The sequence below is a fragment of the Lutjanus erythropterus genome, chromosome 11 (genome assembly GCF_056507025.1).
Source record: "Lutjanus erythropterus isolate fLutEry1 chromosome 11, fLutEry1.hap2, whole genome shotgun sequence".
In the NCBI taxonomy this organism is placed as follows: domain Eukaryota; kingdom Metazoa; phylum Chordata; class Actinopteri; order Lutjaniformes; family Lutjanidae; genus Lutjanus; species Lutjanus erythropterus.
The window spans coordinates 14,122,179-14,140,162 of record NC_139327.1 but is presented as its reverse complement, the minus strand read 5'-3'; the positions used below and the strand labels follow the sequence as shown (position 1 = coordinate 14,140,162).

The following is a 17,984-nucleotide window of genomic DNA, read 5'->3' as shown; positions in this document are numbered from 1 at the left end:
TTCAACTGAATCTGAATCTATTATTACATACAAGAAATTGGTTGAATAAATAATCAGAAGGGTGCATTCAGTAGAGTGCAGATCCCTGCACTATGCTTGCTTAAGCATACAGTCTTAAATGTGCACAAAATATTTTAGGCTGATTCATCCGGTAGTGATGTGATATTAACTGCTGACAAGCGTCAGCTCCACTGGTCTCACACACACACACACACACACACACACACACACACACACACACACACACACACACACACAAATGATTGAACACATGATCTTCACTAGGCGTAACCCATAAAGTCATAAAATAAAGTCGTGAAATAAAACAAAAGTTTTGCTTGAAGGAGTGCTGAGGATGAATTAAGCAGTCTCACAGCCTGAGGTATGAAGCTCTTCTGCAGTCTGGTGGTACAGCAGCAGATACTTCTGTATATCTTGCCAGATGGCAGCAGGGTGAACAGACTGTGGCTGGGGTGGGTATTGTCTTTTAGCATCCTTCAGGCTCCGTACAGGCACCTCAACTCACTTATATCACTGATGCTTGGTAGATGAGTACCAGCGATGTTCTTGGTGGTTTCAATCGCCCACTACACAGCCCTCCTGTCCCTCTATGGCTGTCTTGAAGCAGATGGGAACATTCCCCTGTGACTGTGACATGTTAAAAATGTTAGTAATAACATCAATGAACTGGTTGGTACATGTTTTTAGTACATGGCCAGAGATGTCCCTGGTGTCCCTCAATTAAATTTTCTCACGAAGTAAACTGTATTTTTTATACAGTTGGCAGCTAATTATGCTTATCGAGCTCAGACCCTGCTGATTGTAAAAAATGGTTCCATTCGTAATATCTTATTTCTCAAGCCAGCAGTGACTTACACACCATGGCATGTTTCCCTGTATGTTCTGCTTTTTTTGTCTTATGAAGGTTGTAATAAATCATCAAGCATGTGAAAATATAAAAAAAATCAGACTAAACGGGCACTTGGATAAACTGATTGCTAATTGTATTTCTCTGCTATAATATGTGTTGGAAGCAGAAATATGCACAGCTGTCGTCCTGCTTTTGGCAAATCTTAGCTATAGCTGATATTAAACCATCAGTGCCTTGCAGTAATGTGGCTGTTGACTTTGGGATGCAAATGATTCCTGTACTAAAATAGCTGTACAGCTGGACCAGCAGTATGTAAAAGCTCTCTGAATACAAAATGTAGTAACAAAGGGGGGTTAGTTTTGACTGTGGTGACAAAAGGTGCCTCTGGCTGTCTCATGCAGTGATGTAGCGTGATAAGGTTACTGTGTGTGCCCCTTCCTGCCCCTCCCTGTGTGGTTAGATTGTGTTCCTTTTGGTCCAGTTGGACTCTGCGGAGAGGATTATTGGAGCTCGGCTGCAGTAGGCCTTTCAAGCTCTGGCTCAGGCTCCAGAGGACTAACAACAAGTCAGACACTGTCAGATCCAGGGGTTGTGAGGCCAAGGGCTGATGCTTTGAAGTGGGCTATGAGATTCTCATCTGGAGGGAGACAGCGAGAGGTGCAAAGCTGCAGCTAAACAGGCGAGCTGAGTTGGCTTCAGAAGCTGCAGAGGTGGGTTTCACTGTCAGACGCCAGATCCCACATGCTATGAATGGCTTTGAAAACCTGTGAAATTCACATGTGAGCAACTTGTGAAATAAACAATAATGATTTGACAATAACAAAACAGACATGATATCAAAAAGCCTTAGAATACAGAGGCGAAGAAGGGAGAACAAGATGAGAGTAAAGTAAAAGATTTATTTGTTGAAGTTGACAGGGAGCTACAGGAGGAATATTAATGCAATCAAAGCATGCTGAGAAAAGACTGGACATTATTCTATTTTTTTGTAGCAGAGGTAAGAAAAAGGGTTTAATCTGTGGCGACTGTTCTGTGCATAATTCTCTAAATGTCTTTGAAATCAGGGAAGTCATTGCAGTCTACATTTTATTAAAGCAGATGCTATTTGCACCTAGAAGGAATAGCCAGTGTGGCTATTTACACCTGGGTGTATATACACTAATATGAGAGAGAGAAGCACCCAGGTGTCAATAGCCAACAATGCTATTTGCACCTGTGGTGTAGCCCCAGCCAATAGCCAATGTCAAATAGCCATTGTCGCTACTTGGACCCAGGGTGGAATAACCAATGTGGCTGTTTACACCCAGATGTAAATATAGCCTAGGATGGCATAGCCGACAATGCTGTTTACATCCTGGTGTGTAATAGCCAATGTGGCTATTTACACCCAAATGGCAGAGACAAAACATAGTCCCTACTCTTCTACATGAGAGTCCTGTGATTAACTCATTCAACCACTTACCTACAGTGAATATGTTGCTCTTTATAGCTAGACTAATGAGGTTGGGTGTGAATAGCTGCTGTGTGCCTATTGTCACTGAGGTGCAAATAGTCACTTTGGTAGAGTGTCTATTAGAGTCCATTAGAGTGTCTATTTGTACCCAGTGGAGCAAAGGCACACAGCAGCTATTCTGCTATCACACCCAACCAGTTTTGGCTAGATATAAATTGCGACAAATGTGCTGCTTCAAAGAGGCATGCATGTGCATGAATGGGTTAAGCACAGGACAGGAGAGGGTTTGAATCCTAGGTAGGAAGGATCATAGCCTAGTGTGAAATTACAAGTCAGTGTTCATTTTTATTCATTTTAAACTTAGTTGACTTATTGGTAGAGTTTGTAAATGATTATTTTCAGTTTTAAGTCACAGTTAGATGAGGTTTCCTAAATCTTACCACCTTTGTGGTAAGACTTAGGAAAACATCATGGTTTGTCCCATGCGGGTGTAAATAGTCACATTGAATATTTACACCCCAGGTGCAAATATCATTGCTGGCTATGCATTGCATTGCATTGCATTGCTGGGTGCTTGTCTCTGCCATGCCACGGCCAGGTGCAAATAGCCACATTGGTATTCCAGCCCATTTTCCTTTAATTAACCACCCTGCAACATTTAAAAATGTTTGTATCCATCAAATGAAGTCTGTTTTTGCAATTACCAATGACTTAAGTGATTTAGGGTTGGACAGTGTTGTCAGCAACATCACTCAGAGAGTACAGACTGTTGAAAACTGTTTTAGCATAATTTAGGTTTTAAGAATCAGAGTGCTTACATTTGTGTATGCTTGCATGGTTTTAACTTGGGCATGCATAATTTCTTATTATGACTTAATAAGCAGATGCATTCTCCCTTCCGAGAATATAAACAGTCAGTTTTACAAACACATGTTCCAGATTATTTGTGTGCTTACCCAGCACGATAATATAACATTGAAAAAAGTGCCAACTTTTCCTCGTTCACGTACACACAAAAACATGAACATTTACTAGAACATTCTTCGCTAACCTGCATAGGCTTACTCTGCTTTAACCCTTAGCTCTCCTTACCTTATTTCTTACACTAACTCCTCACCAAAAATAAATCTTTAATGAAAGGGTTTGAGTGAAATAATCCAAGCTTTCAGATCCTATGGAGACATTTGGACCTCACATGATAGTAAAACCAGATGTGAAACCTGATTGCTATTGGAATTATAAGATAGTATCAGTCAATCAATCAGCATGCACACACGCACACATACACACAGTACAAGCAGTTGTGATGGTCTCACTTTCTTCCTGTCTGAAGTAACCTCAACCATGTTTTTGTGTCCCACGAGGAATGCCTTTTATCATGTGACACGGCGGCGGTGGTGGTGGTGGTGGTGTCGGCGGCGGTGGTGAGGGGGTCGTCAGACAGCTGTTTCCCATCAGTACTCACAGTCGACTGCAGTCAGCCAGTCGCAACCCTGCTCAGAGGATCACAGGGGCAGAGCAGCACAGTGGAGCTCAAAGAAGTGCAAGGGCCAAAAAACCACCTCCAATTAGAAGGTCATCCCAATTTGTTCTCTCATATCCACGGTGCTCATCAGGCATCTCGGGCCTGCTTGTCCGGCGTTATGTACAAATCCGTAGCCAGAGGTGAACGAGTTGCCGCCATCTGGGAGTGATTAGGTCTTTTCCTCATTGTTTCCTGTCTTTTCACCCCAACCCGGCTGTACTGAGTTCTGCTGTTCTGCTCTCTCTGTGTTGGCTCAGCTCCCTTGGCTTGTTCAGGTTCTAAGCCCCCCCCTGTAATTTAAGACTGGGAATGCTTAACAGCAGTCACTCATGCACAGGCGTCTACATTAGCACATGTTGTTCACCTCATCAGGAGCAGAAATTCACACAGTTCTATAAAACAAAGGTTGTTTTCATTCATGATGTACTGCTTTTCTCTTTCACACATCCCAAATCTGTTCTCTTTTTTGGTGTAATTTAGCAAATAGTTCCAAACTCTTAGAAACAAAAGTGCTAACTAGAACCATAAAGTGTTCTTTGGCTTGTCCCTATGGGAGAACCCTCTATGCCTCGTGGTAGAACCCTTGACAAAGGACAAAAGAGTTCTACCTAGAATCCAACACAAAGAGTTATACCTAGAACCATCTGTGAATGGTTATGCCTAGAATCCTCTCTGGGGGTTCTATCCAGAGCCAGAACCATCATCTAAGGGTGTTAACAAGGGGGATTCTACCAAGAACCTTTTTATTTTCCAAGTGTTTGATCTAGAACCCACATAGGGGGTTTTACCATGAGCCCTTTTATATTTCAAGGGTTCTATCTAGAACCCAGCCTGGAGGGTTCTCCCAAGAACCTTCTCAAATTCAAATGGTCAGATTTATAACCCTCAGGGGGTTCTACTAAGGATCCTTTTATATTCCAGGAGGCTTTTATAACCCAGGGTTTTTTTAATTTTATTTTTTACAGAGAACCTGTTAATTTTCCAAGGGTTTCATCTAGAACCCAACTGGGAAGTTCCTTCGAGGATCTGTCTGTATTACAAGGGTGTTATCTAGAACCCACCCAGTGGGTTCCAAGAGTTTTATGTAGAAACCTGCGTGAGGGGTTTACTGAGAACCATTTTATACTGTGGTCCAAAGAATCCTTGAGGAGTTCTTTAAGGATTTTAATTATCCTCAGAGAACTCTTTTTTTCTAAAAAACATTGTTTGGATGAAAAGGCTTCTTAATAGAACCCTTTGTCTTACAAAGAGCTCTTAACAAACCCTTTCTTGCAAAAACCTTCTTGCTGAGGTTCTACCCAGAAGCAAATGGTTCTGGGTAGAACCTCAGCTTCTCAGAAGGAACATTTTTGGAACCTTTATTTCTAAAAGTGTATGCTAAAGCTTAGAGCTCTGGTTGATTTTTTGACACATTTAAGGTTTTAGAATCCCTTGTTGCTCCTCCTCGTGCTGTTTGCAGCTTTAGGGTGTACAGTGAAGACCTTTATATACAGTCTCTGGTGGAGACAGGAAGGAGCTGCCTGTGGCCACCAGAAATCACACTCTTCTGCTGGGGCTTCTTGGAGTGGATGCGAGTTTGCTTTGTCTCCAGTTCAGCCTCTGGCTGGCGGGCTCGTTCTCTCTCTGTGTGCAGGCTACTCGTTGTGGAAAGATGATAATTTGCTGTGGTGGCTTTCCGCTGTCTGCGAGTGGAGCCGTCTGGATCTCACCTTTCCGCATTGCACTGTGGCAGTGTATCTTCTTGTCTTACTGTCAGCCATTCAGACAAGCAGCTTTCTCAGCAGCTTTTCTCAATAGACCTTGTCCCTTGCTTGAGTAAGGGAGTAACCACAGGAGGCATCCTGGTAGATTTGGCAGTTATATTGCAGTCTTGATTTACATGAATCACGTATCATATATATGATATAATAGAAACATTAACAGCTCATCACAGTGGGGGTATTTTGGGCAAGAGTTGGTGCACAGCTCTTAAAATATATCATGGACAGAGCTATCAAACAACACTTTTTTATGCTGCCTGTAAATGGACCACATAAGGTTGTATTTTTGAAATACAAAGTCACAATATCCTGCTGTTTAAGTGGTTTAAGTCTTGTGAACACTGTTGCTAAGTAACTGACAATAATACTTACAGTGGCCTGGGTCCCCTTGGCCAAAAAGTGGCGATAATTTTGTGTTTTGTGTTTTTCATTGCCATACTAGGAACAAGAGAAGGGTAGACAGCAGAAAACATAATCTAAAAAATGAATAAAAGCAATATCCCTGAGCGCTGACACAAAACAAAATCAACATACAGTGCGTCGGCACTCAAGACTATTGAAATTCCCACTTGTAAAAGCTGTTAATACCACATCAGTCAGTCACTGAAAGACAGTCTTTGCGCTGGCACGATAAATACGTCCCCACTTGAAGGCATAAACAATAAGAGCAAATATTATGATGTGTAATTGTCAAATCACAGTCAAACATCATTAAGTTCCGCCTATTGACTGTTCTGCTTCTCTGTTTGCTTTTCCAGTTTTACGCGATGACTTCAGACAGAACCCGGTGGACGTTATGGTGGCGGTGGGTGAGCCTGCGGTGCTGGAGTGCCAACCTCCCCGTGGCCACCCTGAACCCACGATCTCCTGGAGGAAAGATGGTGCCAACTTAGATGACAGAGATGAACGAATCACAGTAAGAGATGACCACTTTGACCTTAAATACTGCATATCATATTGAGACCTTAAAGCAGGGGTCATCAGCTACATTTGTCTAAGGGCCACATTTTTTCTAAGCATACACTGTAGGGATCTGGATGTAAAAAAAAAAAAAAGAAGTAAGCCTAATGAACCCATTATTGTTTGATTTTGTTAGAAAAAAATGTAAAAGAGAAAATATATACTTGATCGTTAATTAGAAAATGTTTGTAGAGCTCTGCCTAGGAGGCAGTTCACTGAGGAGTGATCTGTAATATCTGGAAAGGTAATTGCAAAATGCAGTCCTGATTGGCAGGAAATACTAATCAGCCTCAACTGGTTTTAGTGCTACGATATAGTTGCACTGTTATTGTGCATGTGACACCTGTGGTTTAATACTACAGCTCACATAATTCTGGGGGCAGCAAAACAAATGGTTGTCGTTTTGATTTTTTTTTTTTCATCATCCTCTGAGCAGATGTGATATGATTTTCTGCTGGACATGACGTGGACCTGTGAACAACAGGTCACGGTGAAAGGAGTTGAGAAGTTGGAGGTGTGCAGTCTGTCGCCCGCAGCCCTTCATCTAACAGCTGACCGTGGCTGCTCCGTCTTGTTTTGTTATTCTCTGATATGTCAAACTGACCGACTGTCAAAAAATGCAGAGAACGGCTGTTGTCTTTTTTCATAAACACATTTTTGCTGAACAATAAATGCTAAGCTCAATGACAAAACACGTTGCATTTCCTGTGGCTACTCATAATAAAAGTATCACGTTTCACCGGTTAAATGCTTTTGAAGTGAAGCTGCAGCAGTAGGAAATGTTTTTAATTTTTTTCTGGGAATTATACCAGCTTGTAAAATTGCACATGTATTGCAGTGGCCATTCTGCAGGCCAGATGGGAAACTTTGGCAGCCTCCCAGTTAACAATCACTTTCTTAAAGGGATAGTTCACGCAGAAAATAGCAATTGATAAAAAGATACCAGTTGGTACATCAACATGATACAAAACATTTTATCTCTTCAGATTCTATTAATCACATGGCTTCACAAAACATGGATTGTGCTGTACAAGCTACTTGGTGTAAATCTTTGGGATTTAGTTCTCTAAAGAACTAAATACCTCTCACCTCAGTGATTTTGGAGTATGGAAAAGCAATCTTGTCAAGTCAAATCACAAAATAATTGCCCTGTGGTCATGAGAACACTAAATAATAACTTCATCTGTACCCATGCCTTCTCTGAGATCTCACACAGAGCTGAAAATACCAAGAGAAAACTAGTGCACATGCAAAATATATTGCTTTTTGATATGCCTGAAGGCAGAAATTCACAATTACAGAAAACAACAAGCTGACACCAGTAGGTGTCATCATATGAGCTACAGCATGCTGTTAATCTGATACATTAAGTTGTCATGTGGCGTGTAGAACACAGCAGTGGTTTTATTTTCATGTTTTTGTACACACTGGACTAATTCCAAACCCAGAAGCATCTGATGGGTCAGGCCAGCAAGGACAGGCTTCTGATTCCTTTAACTCAAGAACAGATCCAGGATTTTGTCTGCATGTGTGCCTGTGTGTGTGTGTGGATTTGTTTATTTGACTGTCTTGTGCGTGCTCCCGGGGACGCACAGGAGCAGATTCAAAGCTCACGTTAGTGCCGAGTGACAGGTAGAGTCTCTCTGGGGGACTGTGATGGACAGAGCAGCTATCTCTGATTTAAAGAGAGGCGTGGATCAGAGCCAGGGGGGAGGCTCCTCTGAGGGAAACACAAAGGGTTCTTCTTGCTTTGTACTTTGTGCGTGCCTGTCTTTGTCCTCCCTAATCATCTTTTCTATATGGAAATATGTCTTTGCCATGAGAGTTCACTCAAAGACATCACTTACTGTACAAAGACCAAAGGAGTCCACCGCAAGTTATTCATGGCTACTTCCCATTCTTTTGAGTGTCCCCCCTGTGGCTTGGACCATCATTTATTAATACTGATATGCAGATAAAGTTGTGAGTTAATTCTTAATAGTGAGTTTTTGAAGACTCTCACACAGGAAAAGCATGATTTATGGGTTTTAATTAAAAAAGCCGAGTGCCTTTATACAGAAAAGCACATGTAAATCACACTATAAGCAGCTTCAGAGTGTGTGCGTGCCTGTAGGGCATCTGAGGCTATGTGAAGAAGAAAGAGAGCACAGTGACTGAAACAGAGCAGAAGTGAAAGCTGAGGTTTCAGTGTCCGAGATGGAAGATAGACAAACCACATTTGGATTTCTTCGCAGTGGAACTGCTGCTAAAAACGCGGAGCGGTCAGTCCAGGAAATAAAAAAGAGCTTGGTCTGCTCTTTAATCAGCTGCTAAAGTTACTAGTGTGCAGCAGTATTTACAGCAAACAGTTGCAGAGAGAAGTATAGCATTAGTCACTGTCATTGGTTAGAGCGAGATCATCTTTGCAGTCCTGGAGGAATACTTTACTGACATCATTACATTGGTTTTGTGTTGGTTCATTAAGAGAGAGTTATTACGTAGACTCAGCAGTCCAAGAGGAGAAGGATGTTCGATGAATCTAAGACACAAATCTCTTTATCCAGGGTTCAACTGAGTGACCTCAATCACCTGATTTTAATATGCATCTAATGAAAATATTCGTGCTTACTCAATGAAGTGGAAAACTACAGTATGGGAAAGATCATGCGCCAATAATAAATTTATCCAGTGACATTCAAGTAATTGGATAAATTATCCTGCACATCATAGGTTCATATTTGCTGTTATACCAGTTTATTTTTATGAATAACTGTTTTTTAATTTCAAGCAATTTCTCTCCTCCTGCATGTGCAAATAGCTGAACTATATTACAAAATAAAATAAGCTAAAATATTCAGTTTACATTTTAATGTGTGTTTATTTTTGGTCCAATGAAATTCTGTAAAAAAAAATATTGTCACTGTTTACCAAAACCATTGACTGTATATAAATATGGACAACATCACGACACCCCAAAAGTGACACCGAAACATCTTGATCACGCCCTCGTGGCTGGCTGCACTAAAGATCATAAATCCAGCCCCCTGCAAATTAATGAATGGGACATGGTCATGTCTAGGTATTAACCCTATATGGGTTAATACCAACAATCCCATATATATGTGGTTGTTGTTGTACTATAATTTGTAATGTGAGAACACTCAGTTGCATTTTGTAAAAACGTCAGAAAGATGAGGTGATTGTTGAGTCTCCTCTTCAGGATGTCAAATACTGACATTTTGAATTGGGGCTCAAGGTAATAATGAGAAAATAAGAAAGTACACTTCTGGTGGCTCATTGGTGATGATTGGAGGGGATTATTTTTGTATGAGTCTATGCATTGTGTTTTTCTGCATAGTTTACCTTTAATATTTAGGGACAAAAAAAATACTGTTACTGTTACTGTTACTGTCTAGACAAGACCATGGAACATGGGCCAAAGTAAAAACTTAAAGGTAAATGACAAATAAATTTTTCCCCAAGACGATTTCTGTCATTTTAGTCAGCTTGTACACTGATGAATGTTTAATTGTTAATGTTTGTGATCAGTTTGGTTTTAATTAGTTATATGATGATATATAAAGGAGGTTTCATGTCATGATTGACAGCTAAGCCCTGCTACATGTATGTATGGTGTGTAACCTGTTGACTGTGCCCCTATGTATGCATGGGAGTAACTGAACTGACTCACTGGATGTGCATAGTCAGTATGCCTTGCTGGAAGAACTTCTCTGATTGGCTACACAATCCAAACTTTGATTAAAAGCTAATGTTTACCTAGCTATGATCCCAACCCTGTATAGAATGGGAGATGAGTGACTTAGCCATGGCAGCTCACATTTTTGTCAACTTAACCTCACTCCAGCTTTATCCCTAACCCTACCCAGAACACTGGCTCGACGGCAAGCTTGCACCTGTGGGAGCTGCTGGTTATCCAGCTGGCCCGTCGTGCTCACAGAACCCCGCTGTGAGGGAGTAAGGTTGGGTTAGGTTGAGGTTAAGGTAAGGAGAAACACATATCGACAGGGAAACAGACTTCCCACAACACGGGGAACAATAAAATGTGAGCTGCCGTGGCTGAGTCACTCTTCTCCTGGTCCTGACTGGTTTGTAGTGCCAGTTAGTACCATGGCTAAACAATGTTTGCATTAAGCCAACTCCTGGAGTGGTCTAGCCAATCAGAGCAATTGTGCAGTTAAACCTGTAAGTTGTGCTTTACTATTAGGCCGATCTTTATTTCAGGAGCATAAAATATAAATTTACATTAAAAAGTGGTCCCAAAAATTACAATATTTTAGAGCGCCTACTAATTTTTTCAAATGAGGCTATCTGGGGAGCTCATATCTCTTCAGGGGAGCCGAACTCCCTGTAGCGTCCCCATATTTCAAACCCTATTCACACTGGTATCCGGGATATTTTTGGGGGAAGTGGGAAGAAGTAGAGACATGTCGTCCATCTGTATACAGTCAATGCCCAAAACATGCAGCCTGTCTTTGTTGCTAGGATTCCAACAATGATGGATGATATCATTCATGGCTCATGCATGGCAGTATAAACACCCCTGATCTTGGGTGCAATCATGCAATTATGTTTTAAGTCATATATAGAACATTGTGCAGTGCCTCTAATGTGAGTCAGCACATTTAAACTTAATCCATCTAATACTGACAGGAATGGCTGAGTCAGCAATACCAGGTCCCAAATTTTCCCCACTTGCTCCTTGTGATTACTAGTGGTTGGCATTGTCTATGAAAAGTACATACAACCACAAGTGACACCACAGTTTGTTAAATCTTCCTCTTGAAACCACATCGTTTGCAATAGATTTGGAATGTCAGCCATAGTTAGGCCGTTCTTGGTGCTGGTTATTTATTTGGTGTACAGTGTGAGCTGCTTGTGGTTGAAGGTTAGCCTGGAGGGAAGATGACTAATAAATGAAAGGCTGTTGGTTTCATCCCTGCAGCAGCAATTTAATGATGTATTCCATCTGTAAGCTAGTGAGGGGAGAGTGCTCGCCATGCCAGGTGTTGTCTAGCATGATGCCGAGTCTCTGCTTCACGGACGCGGCACTGCAGGCGGCCGTGACCTATGACCCCTGTTAAGGAATAACAGAACTGTGCTATTAAGGGCTATGTGTGTCTATGAAAAGATTGATTCCATTGCTTAGTGTGGGTAGGGAAAAAGCCATCTTAAATCATAATAAAGGGGCTGAAAGTTTAATTGAGGCTGATGGCTGGGAGGTTTCAGATGTCTGGGTGTAGAGAATGGCCTTGAGTTTGTTTTGAGGTCTTCACATCAGCATTCCCGCTACAGCACACATGCCAGAGCTGCACTTCTCATCTGTTCACTGCTACTCTAGTATCACCTCTAACACCGGGTAGCTGCAGACTGTCAGTACCGTAGCTCACACTCAAAAGCACCATAAAGACAGCTACCAAGGTCTATGGAGGCTTATGGTGGAGAGGTTATGAAAAGAATGAAAACAGTATGGAGTGTATATATCTTCCAACTCTTTGTTGTGTGTGTTAGCGTGCCTGTGTGCATGTGTGTGTGTGTGCAAATATCAGTATAGAGAGAAGGTAAAAGTTTTGGAAAGGCAAAGTGGGCTGTCTGAACATCTGAGGAAGGTCTCTACAAAGAGGCAGCGTCTTTGTTCCCAGGGTTCTGTGCTAATGTAGCGCTAGATATGAATTATGTAATTTCATAATGGGTGACCTTCTGCACAGCTTGAAAGGCAGCGCAAATTCTATTCCTTAGATAAAGAGATGCATACAGATTCACACAAGCACACACACACACACAACACAACACTACTTGCTGTTATGCCATCAAGTGCATAAAAATTTATATTTTTAAAATGGAAGATAAGAACCAAAGATGTGATTATGTGTGGGTGGCATTGTGCATTAAAGTAATCATGTCCACAGAGAACATGTTAGCTGTGGTGCATTTTGTCATATTATTTTATGCATTAGTAAAGGGATCTTTAGCATTTTTCAGCCCGTGGACCCCTTAGCTGATAGAGGAATGAAGCAGGGACCCAGAAATGAAATATTTTTGGGTCTACTCTCATTTCCAGCAGTTGTAGCATAGCTAAAGTTAGCTGTGTTAGCTTCACCCTCTGCACTTTCACCAGTGTCTGTACTGCACATGAGTAATAATACATTTAACTGACCCTTCGTAAGTCCCACCCCTCTTTGCCCTATGCACCAATGACAGTTGATCGTGTTTAGTACCCCGTGGAACTTCCCTGTCTCCTGTACTTAAATATGCTATGTGCCAGGTGTATGTTGAAAAGAAAACTCTATTTTAAATATGTTTAAAAGACATTTTCGGGGGACCTGTAAAAGCCACATATATTCACATTTGACTTAGCTAATGCTAGCAAAACACTACCTACCTAACTAGCTAGCTGATCTACATCAATCATATACTCGCAAGTGACGTATGATAGTTAATGTCAGCAAAACCCTAACTTCTACATCACTTTTGCTAGTCACTTACCCAGCATTTTGCTAAAATTAGCTATCTAATTAATTAATTATCTCCAAAATAATGTGTTGGATTAGAAGTATGTATGTTATGTTCTGGGTTGGATGTTAATGTATATTTTCAGACGAATAAAAAAAAAAACTCAAGCAATAAATCGGTGCCCCCCCTACAGTAACAGTAACTCTGAGGATTCTTGAGGTGTTGTAGACCCATGCATTATAACTCACAAACACAGTATAATAAGATTTTGTGCAAAATAGCTGTGCAAATATTTTTTGTGCTTTCTTTTAGATTCGCAGTGGCAAGCTGATGATCACCAACACCAGGAAGAGCGATGCAGGGAAATATATCTGCGTCGGAACCAACATGGTGGGAGAGAGGGAGAGTGAGATTGCTGAACTCACTGTGCTAGGTAAAATCTGCGATTGCATTTCACAATGTTACAGTGCTTCACTTTGTCTAAGTACCCTCTCAGTTCACAGTGGTTTAGTTTGGCAGTCCGCTATGTGAGGTCTTTGTCACTGGGCTATAATGACCCATTAATTACATTGATTATGCAGCACTGCCATCCAATCTGCCCTGCTGTAGAGAGTTTTCTTTCCAAACGTGCTGAACATCTACCGCTGCTACATTCAACACTACAGCCCCTCCAACCTTCCAGCACAAGAGCTCCCCATGCTACCTCCAACAACCCAATCCCACATGCCTGTTTCCAGCCTCTCTTCTCCATCCCCCACCAAATATTTCCCATCAGAATAGAGCTCTTATCAGTATCACATGATTAGATGACCTTGGTTGAGGTTGGGAGTATAGTGCCTCATAGAGCCATTCAAGGCTATGAGAATAATTCCTCTGGATGCAGGCACAGGTCAAAATATGTTGTTGAACAGGCTGTGCATAATAGATGACTCTAGAGGCCGACGTATGATTGTCACTAGAATATTACATTTCTCAAAACAATTATTGCAATATGTAGTTGACCTTTCATAATTCGTCAAGTAGTTGGTTGAAGTGATGGATGCAGACAGTATTTTTAGTTACTGTTGATCAAATGTTCCAATAAAAAGTGTTTCTGTCAAAAAAAAAAAAGAAAAATGTTTTCCATACTTCACAAGATAGATGAGTGACTGCGATTTAACATATGGAGCTCTATCATTTGCCCAGCACAAAGTGGTGCAAAGCACATCTGTCATTGCTATTTTTTGACAAAGCAGTTGTCATTTTCACACCCACATTGTGTAGGGAGCAAATATACTATACTTGCACCCATTGTTGGCGCATTGCTATCTTGAGGCAACAGAAATCGATTGCCCCATTAACGAACAAACACTTAAAGTCAACAGGGCCCTGCAGTTAATCCACAGGTCATATAAATTAATAGACAGGTGAGTGAAACACGATGAAGAATCTGCCCATTAAGAGAGAGCTGTGCACATTTATGCACGAGTCAGAGGAGCTGTAACTCTAGCAGAGCTCTAACACAGTCAAAGTTCATACAGTGAAATTGTTTGTAGTAAAGCAGCCATACAAATCCTAACTTCCATCAGAGCTTTCTAAAAAATGTATTTCCTCTGTTTCCTCTAACTACATGTTTTAGTTTTGCTGTTTAAATATTTACAGGTTTTTTTTGTAGTAACATTACACATGCATTGAAATGTTTAAAATGATTCAGAACAGCCTCTAATCATTAAAATCATGCTAAATCATAATCATGAATGCTGTTCATCAGTGAATGCTTTGCAGGTGATTTCTTTATTATATGTTGCACTGATGCATGAGTGCTCTCTAACTATTTATTTTAATGATTAGAGCAGCTGTTTTCAGTAATTAATGTAGTAAAGTCTCCATGCACAGTTGTCATGCTGCTGTGTCATGTGCATAAATGTGCACACTTTCTTTCAATAGGAAAAACTTCACCCTACACATCTCCTGTTGATCATAATGTTAATTTTTATGACCCAGACCGCCCAAGTTCAACCTGTGGATTAACCACAGTGCTTCCATTACTACAAGGGCATTTCAGCATCCCTATTCATTTCTCCAATCTGCTGAATCCATCTCTGAAATGGCAAAGAGAAGGAGGGGCAAGCACACCTGGCTCTTAAAGTGAATGGGAGATGATATTCTAACTGGTTTTGTTCATGTTATGCCCAAAACACACCTATTAATAATTAAGAGACAAAAAACCCCTTTGGACCTTGCGCTTTACCTTATGTTCAAATTATGCACTCTTTAAATGGCAAAGTGGAGTTGGACATGCCCTAAATGCACTTGCGTAATGCACTTTAGACCATGTAGATCACATATAAATATATGATATATATATCTCTCTCTATATATATAATCTGAATGTAAATGTCATTATTTTGCTATAATTCCGGCAAACAAAATAAAACTCTAAATCAAAAGAGTATACAAAAAAAACATTATTACAATTGGTACAGTGAAGTTTAGATAAGCTACAATAACTACACAAAGAGTTTTTTTTCTGAAGAATAGACAAGTAAATGATGGAATCAGTATGACAGTAACATGAAAAAGTGCAGGGACATTCATGACAGTGATGATCATATTGATGTTTGTGCCCTCCAGAGCGGCCGACCTTCGTGAAGCGGCCCAGCAGTGTGGTGGTGTTGGCAGATGAGAGCGTGGAGTTCCACTGTGTTGTTCAAGGAGACCCTGTTCCCACTGTCCGCTGGAGGAAAGATGACTCTGACCTGCCTAAGGGCAGGTAATGCACAAAGGGCCTCTATGCACATTAATTTACCATGCAAACGTGGTGTTTCAACTTTCTCTTTCATCTCCTGATTGTGTGTGTCCGTCCTGCCTACAGATTTGAAATCCTAGAGGACCATACCTTGATTGTTCGCCAAGTGACCTCTTCAGATGAGGGCTCCTATACATGCGTGGTGGAGAACATGGTTGGAAAATCTGAAGCATCCGCCACGCTCACTGTACACGGTCAGTACAACCCACCCCTTGCATGTAATGCCCTCTAACAGCAGCACCTTCTCTTCTCTATGCTCTTAGAAATAAAGGTGGACCTAAGTAAAACCATAAAGAGTTCTTCATTTTTTGGTTTTTGGTAGAACCTTCTTTTAAAGGTTCCACTTGGAACCCTTTCAGACAGTTCACCCTAGAACTCAACATAAAGGGTTATACTTTACTACTACTACTAGAAATATCTGTGAAAGGTTTTACCCAGAACCACCAATAAGAGGTTCTAAAGGAGAACTCTTCTATGGTGTAATAGTTCCACCCAGGACCCACTGTGGGGGTTCTATCCAGAACTTTTCCACCTTCCAAAGGTGCTAACAAGTTTGGTGTTTGTTTTCCTGCAATAAACAAGTACACTATATGTAAGTGAGTGCCACTATTTTGTATGCTATTAAGAAACCACCCATGGGGTTCCACCGAAAACCTTTTTACAGTCCAAGGGTTTTACCAAGAAACCAGAATGGAGGTTCTTCAGAGAACCCTTTTATATTTCAAAGGTCTTACCCACCCTTTTATAATCTGGTACAAAGAACCCTTGACGAAAGACTTCAGGGACAGTCCATGAAGAATTATTTCTTTCAAAAAGGTTCTTTGGATGAAAATGTTTCTTAATGGAACCCCTAGGGCCCTATCTTACGCCCGGCGCAAAGCCAATGCGCCGCCAGCGCAAGTGATTTTGCTATCTTACGCCAGCGCAAGTGCCATTTTTGCCATGTGGGTAAGATAGCAAACGCGTTTGCGCTGGGTCTGTGCCGCTGTGGGCGGGAGGTCTAAGCATGAAGGCAAAACCAAGGCGTGGCCGGGCGCGTTTGCTATCTTGTGCTCAGCGCATTGGAGTAAAACGTGTTTGTGCCTTAGGGTCGTGTCTTGTGCTGATCGAAAGCAAGCGGGAGGCGCAATGGATTTAATTTATTCAAGGCGTGTCCAAATCCACCTTTGCCGTCTTGTGCCAGGGGCAGGAGTGATATTTTGCTCTGCCCCGCCCTTTGCGCCACCAGCGCAAAGCAGGATACACCTATCAGATGTGCCCAAGTGCCTTCATTAATTCACAGGCGAGTTTAGGCCGAATTTGCAATAAACCAATCAGAAAGTCAGCTCTCATCACCTCTTAAAAGGCAGGTGCCCAGCAGCACAAGTGGAGGCAGCATGACGGCGGATTTACCAGGAGGAAACAAAGAGAAAAGATTTTCAAAGCAAGGAGACAGATCTCCTGGTTCGAGAAGAGAATGTGCAAGAGCACGCAATATATGGAGACAGCAGGACGTCTCCAAAACAGCTTCACGCCGAAATAGTTTACTTTACAGTAACGCCTGCAAAAACCAATACAATAAATATGAACTGCAAATGTCATGCAGATATGTAACTGGTTATGTTTTACACTTAAGCACCTTGAAATTGTGTTGTATTTTATAATTAATTATTAGCATCATCATCATTATTAACTCTGCTGGCTGAGGAGTGGGGGAGTCCACCTGAGCCAGGTGAAGGAGCAGTTAAGCGGAGGTCTGTGGCCCTCCTTCTTCTCCTGTCATCCTCCCTCCTCTGTCCCGCTGCGAAACAAGTTGTTCTGTTCTGAAGTTTGGAGTGCGCAAAATTACGCACAGATCTATCCAACCAGCTCTGATAGAAGCACACATAACTTTTTTCTCTGTTGGGCTGGAGTCCTGTGGTCAAATATAGTGTCTTGTATATTTTGTATATTATAGATCATAATTGTTCAATCATTGTTTTTCTGGATCATAACAAACATGCAGACACAAACACTACAGCTGTTCCAGTTGTCATGCTGACTCATCCAATAAAGACGATCAGACAGGTGTGATCGCGGCCGTGCTCCCTTCGCAGGTCTAATTAGATTTATTAGGCTTTAAAATTGTAATTATTTTCCTCTTTAGTGAGTTTATCTTTAAAGACACATGCGCACACGGCTGTTTAACATTGATGAAA

The 17,984-nt window shown here is 41.3% G+C and overlaps 1 protein-coding gene across 4 annotated transcripts in view; it reads left to right on the top strand.

Annotated features, from left to right (window-relative positions):
* Window positions 1-17,984, top strand: part of LOC146318752 (roundabout homolog 1-like) — a 142,987-nt gene that overhangs the window by 97,410 nt on the left and 27,593 nt on the right. For all 4 annotated transcript variants that reach the window (XM_084730877.1, XM_084730878.1, XM_084730876.1 and 1 more), the window contains 4 exons: window positions 6,368-6,525; window positions 13,332-13,452; window positions 15,633-15,771; window positions 15,874-16,001. In XM_084730877.1, the coding sequence (XP_084587003.1) occupies window positions 6,368-6,525; window positions 13,332-13,452; window positions 15,633-15,771; window positions 15,874-16,001 (546 nt within the window). The remainder of the gene's footprint in view (window positions 1-6,367; window positions 6,526-13,331; window positions 13,453-15,632; window positions 15,772-15,873; window positions 16,002-17,984) is intronic.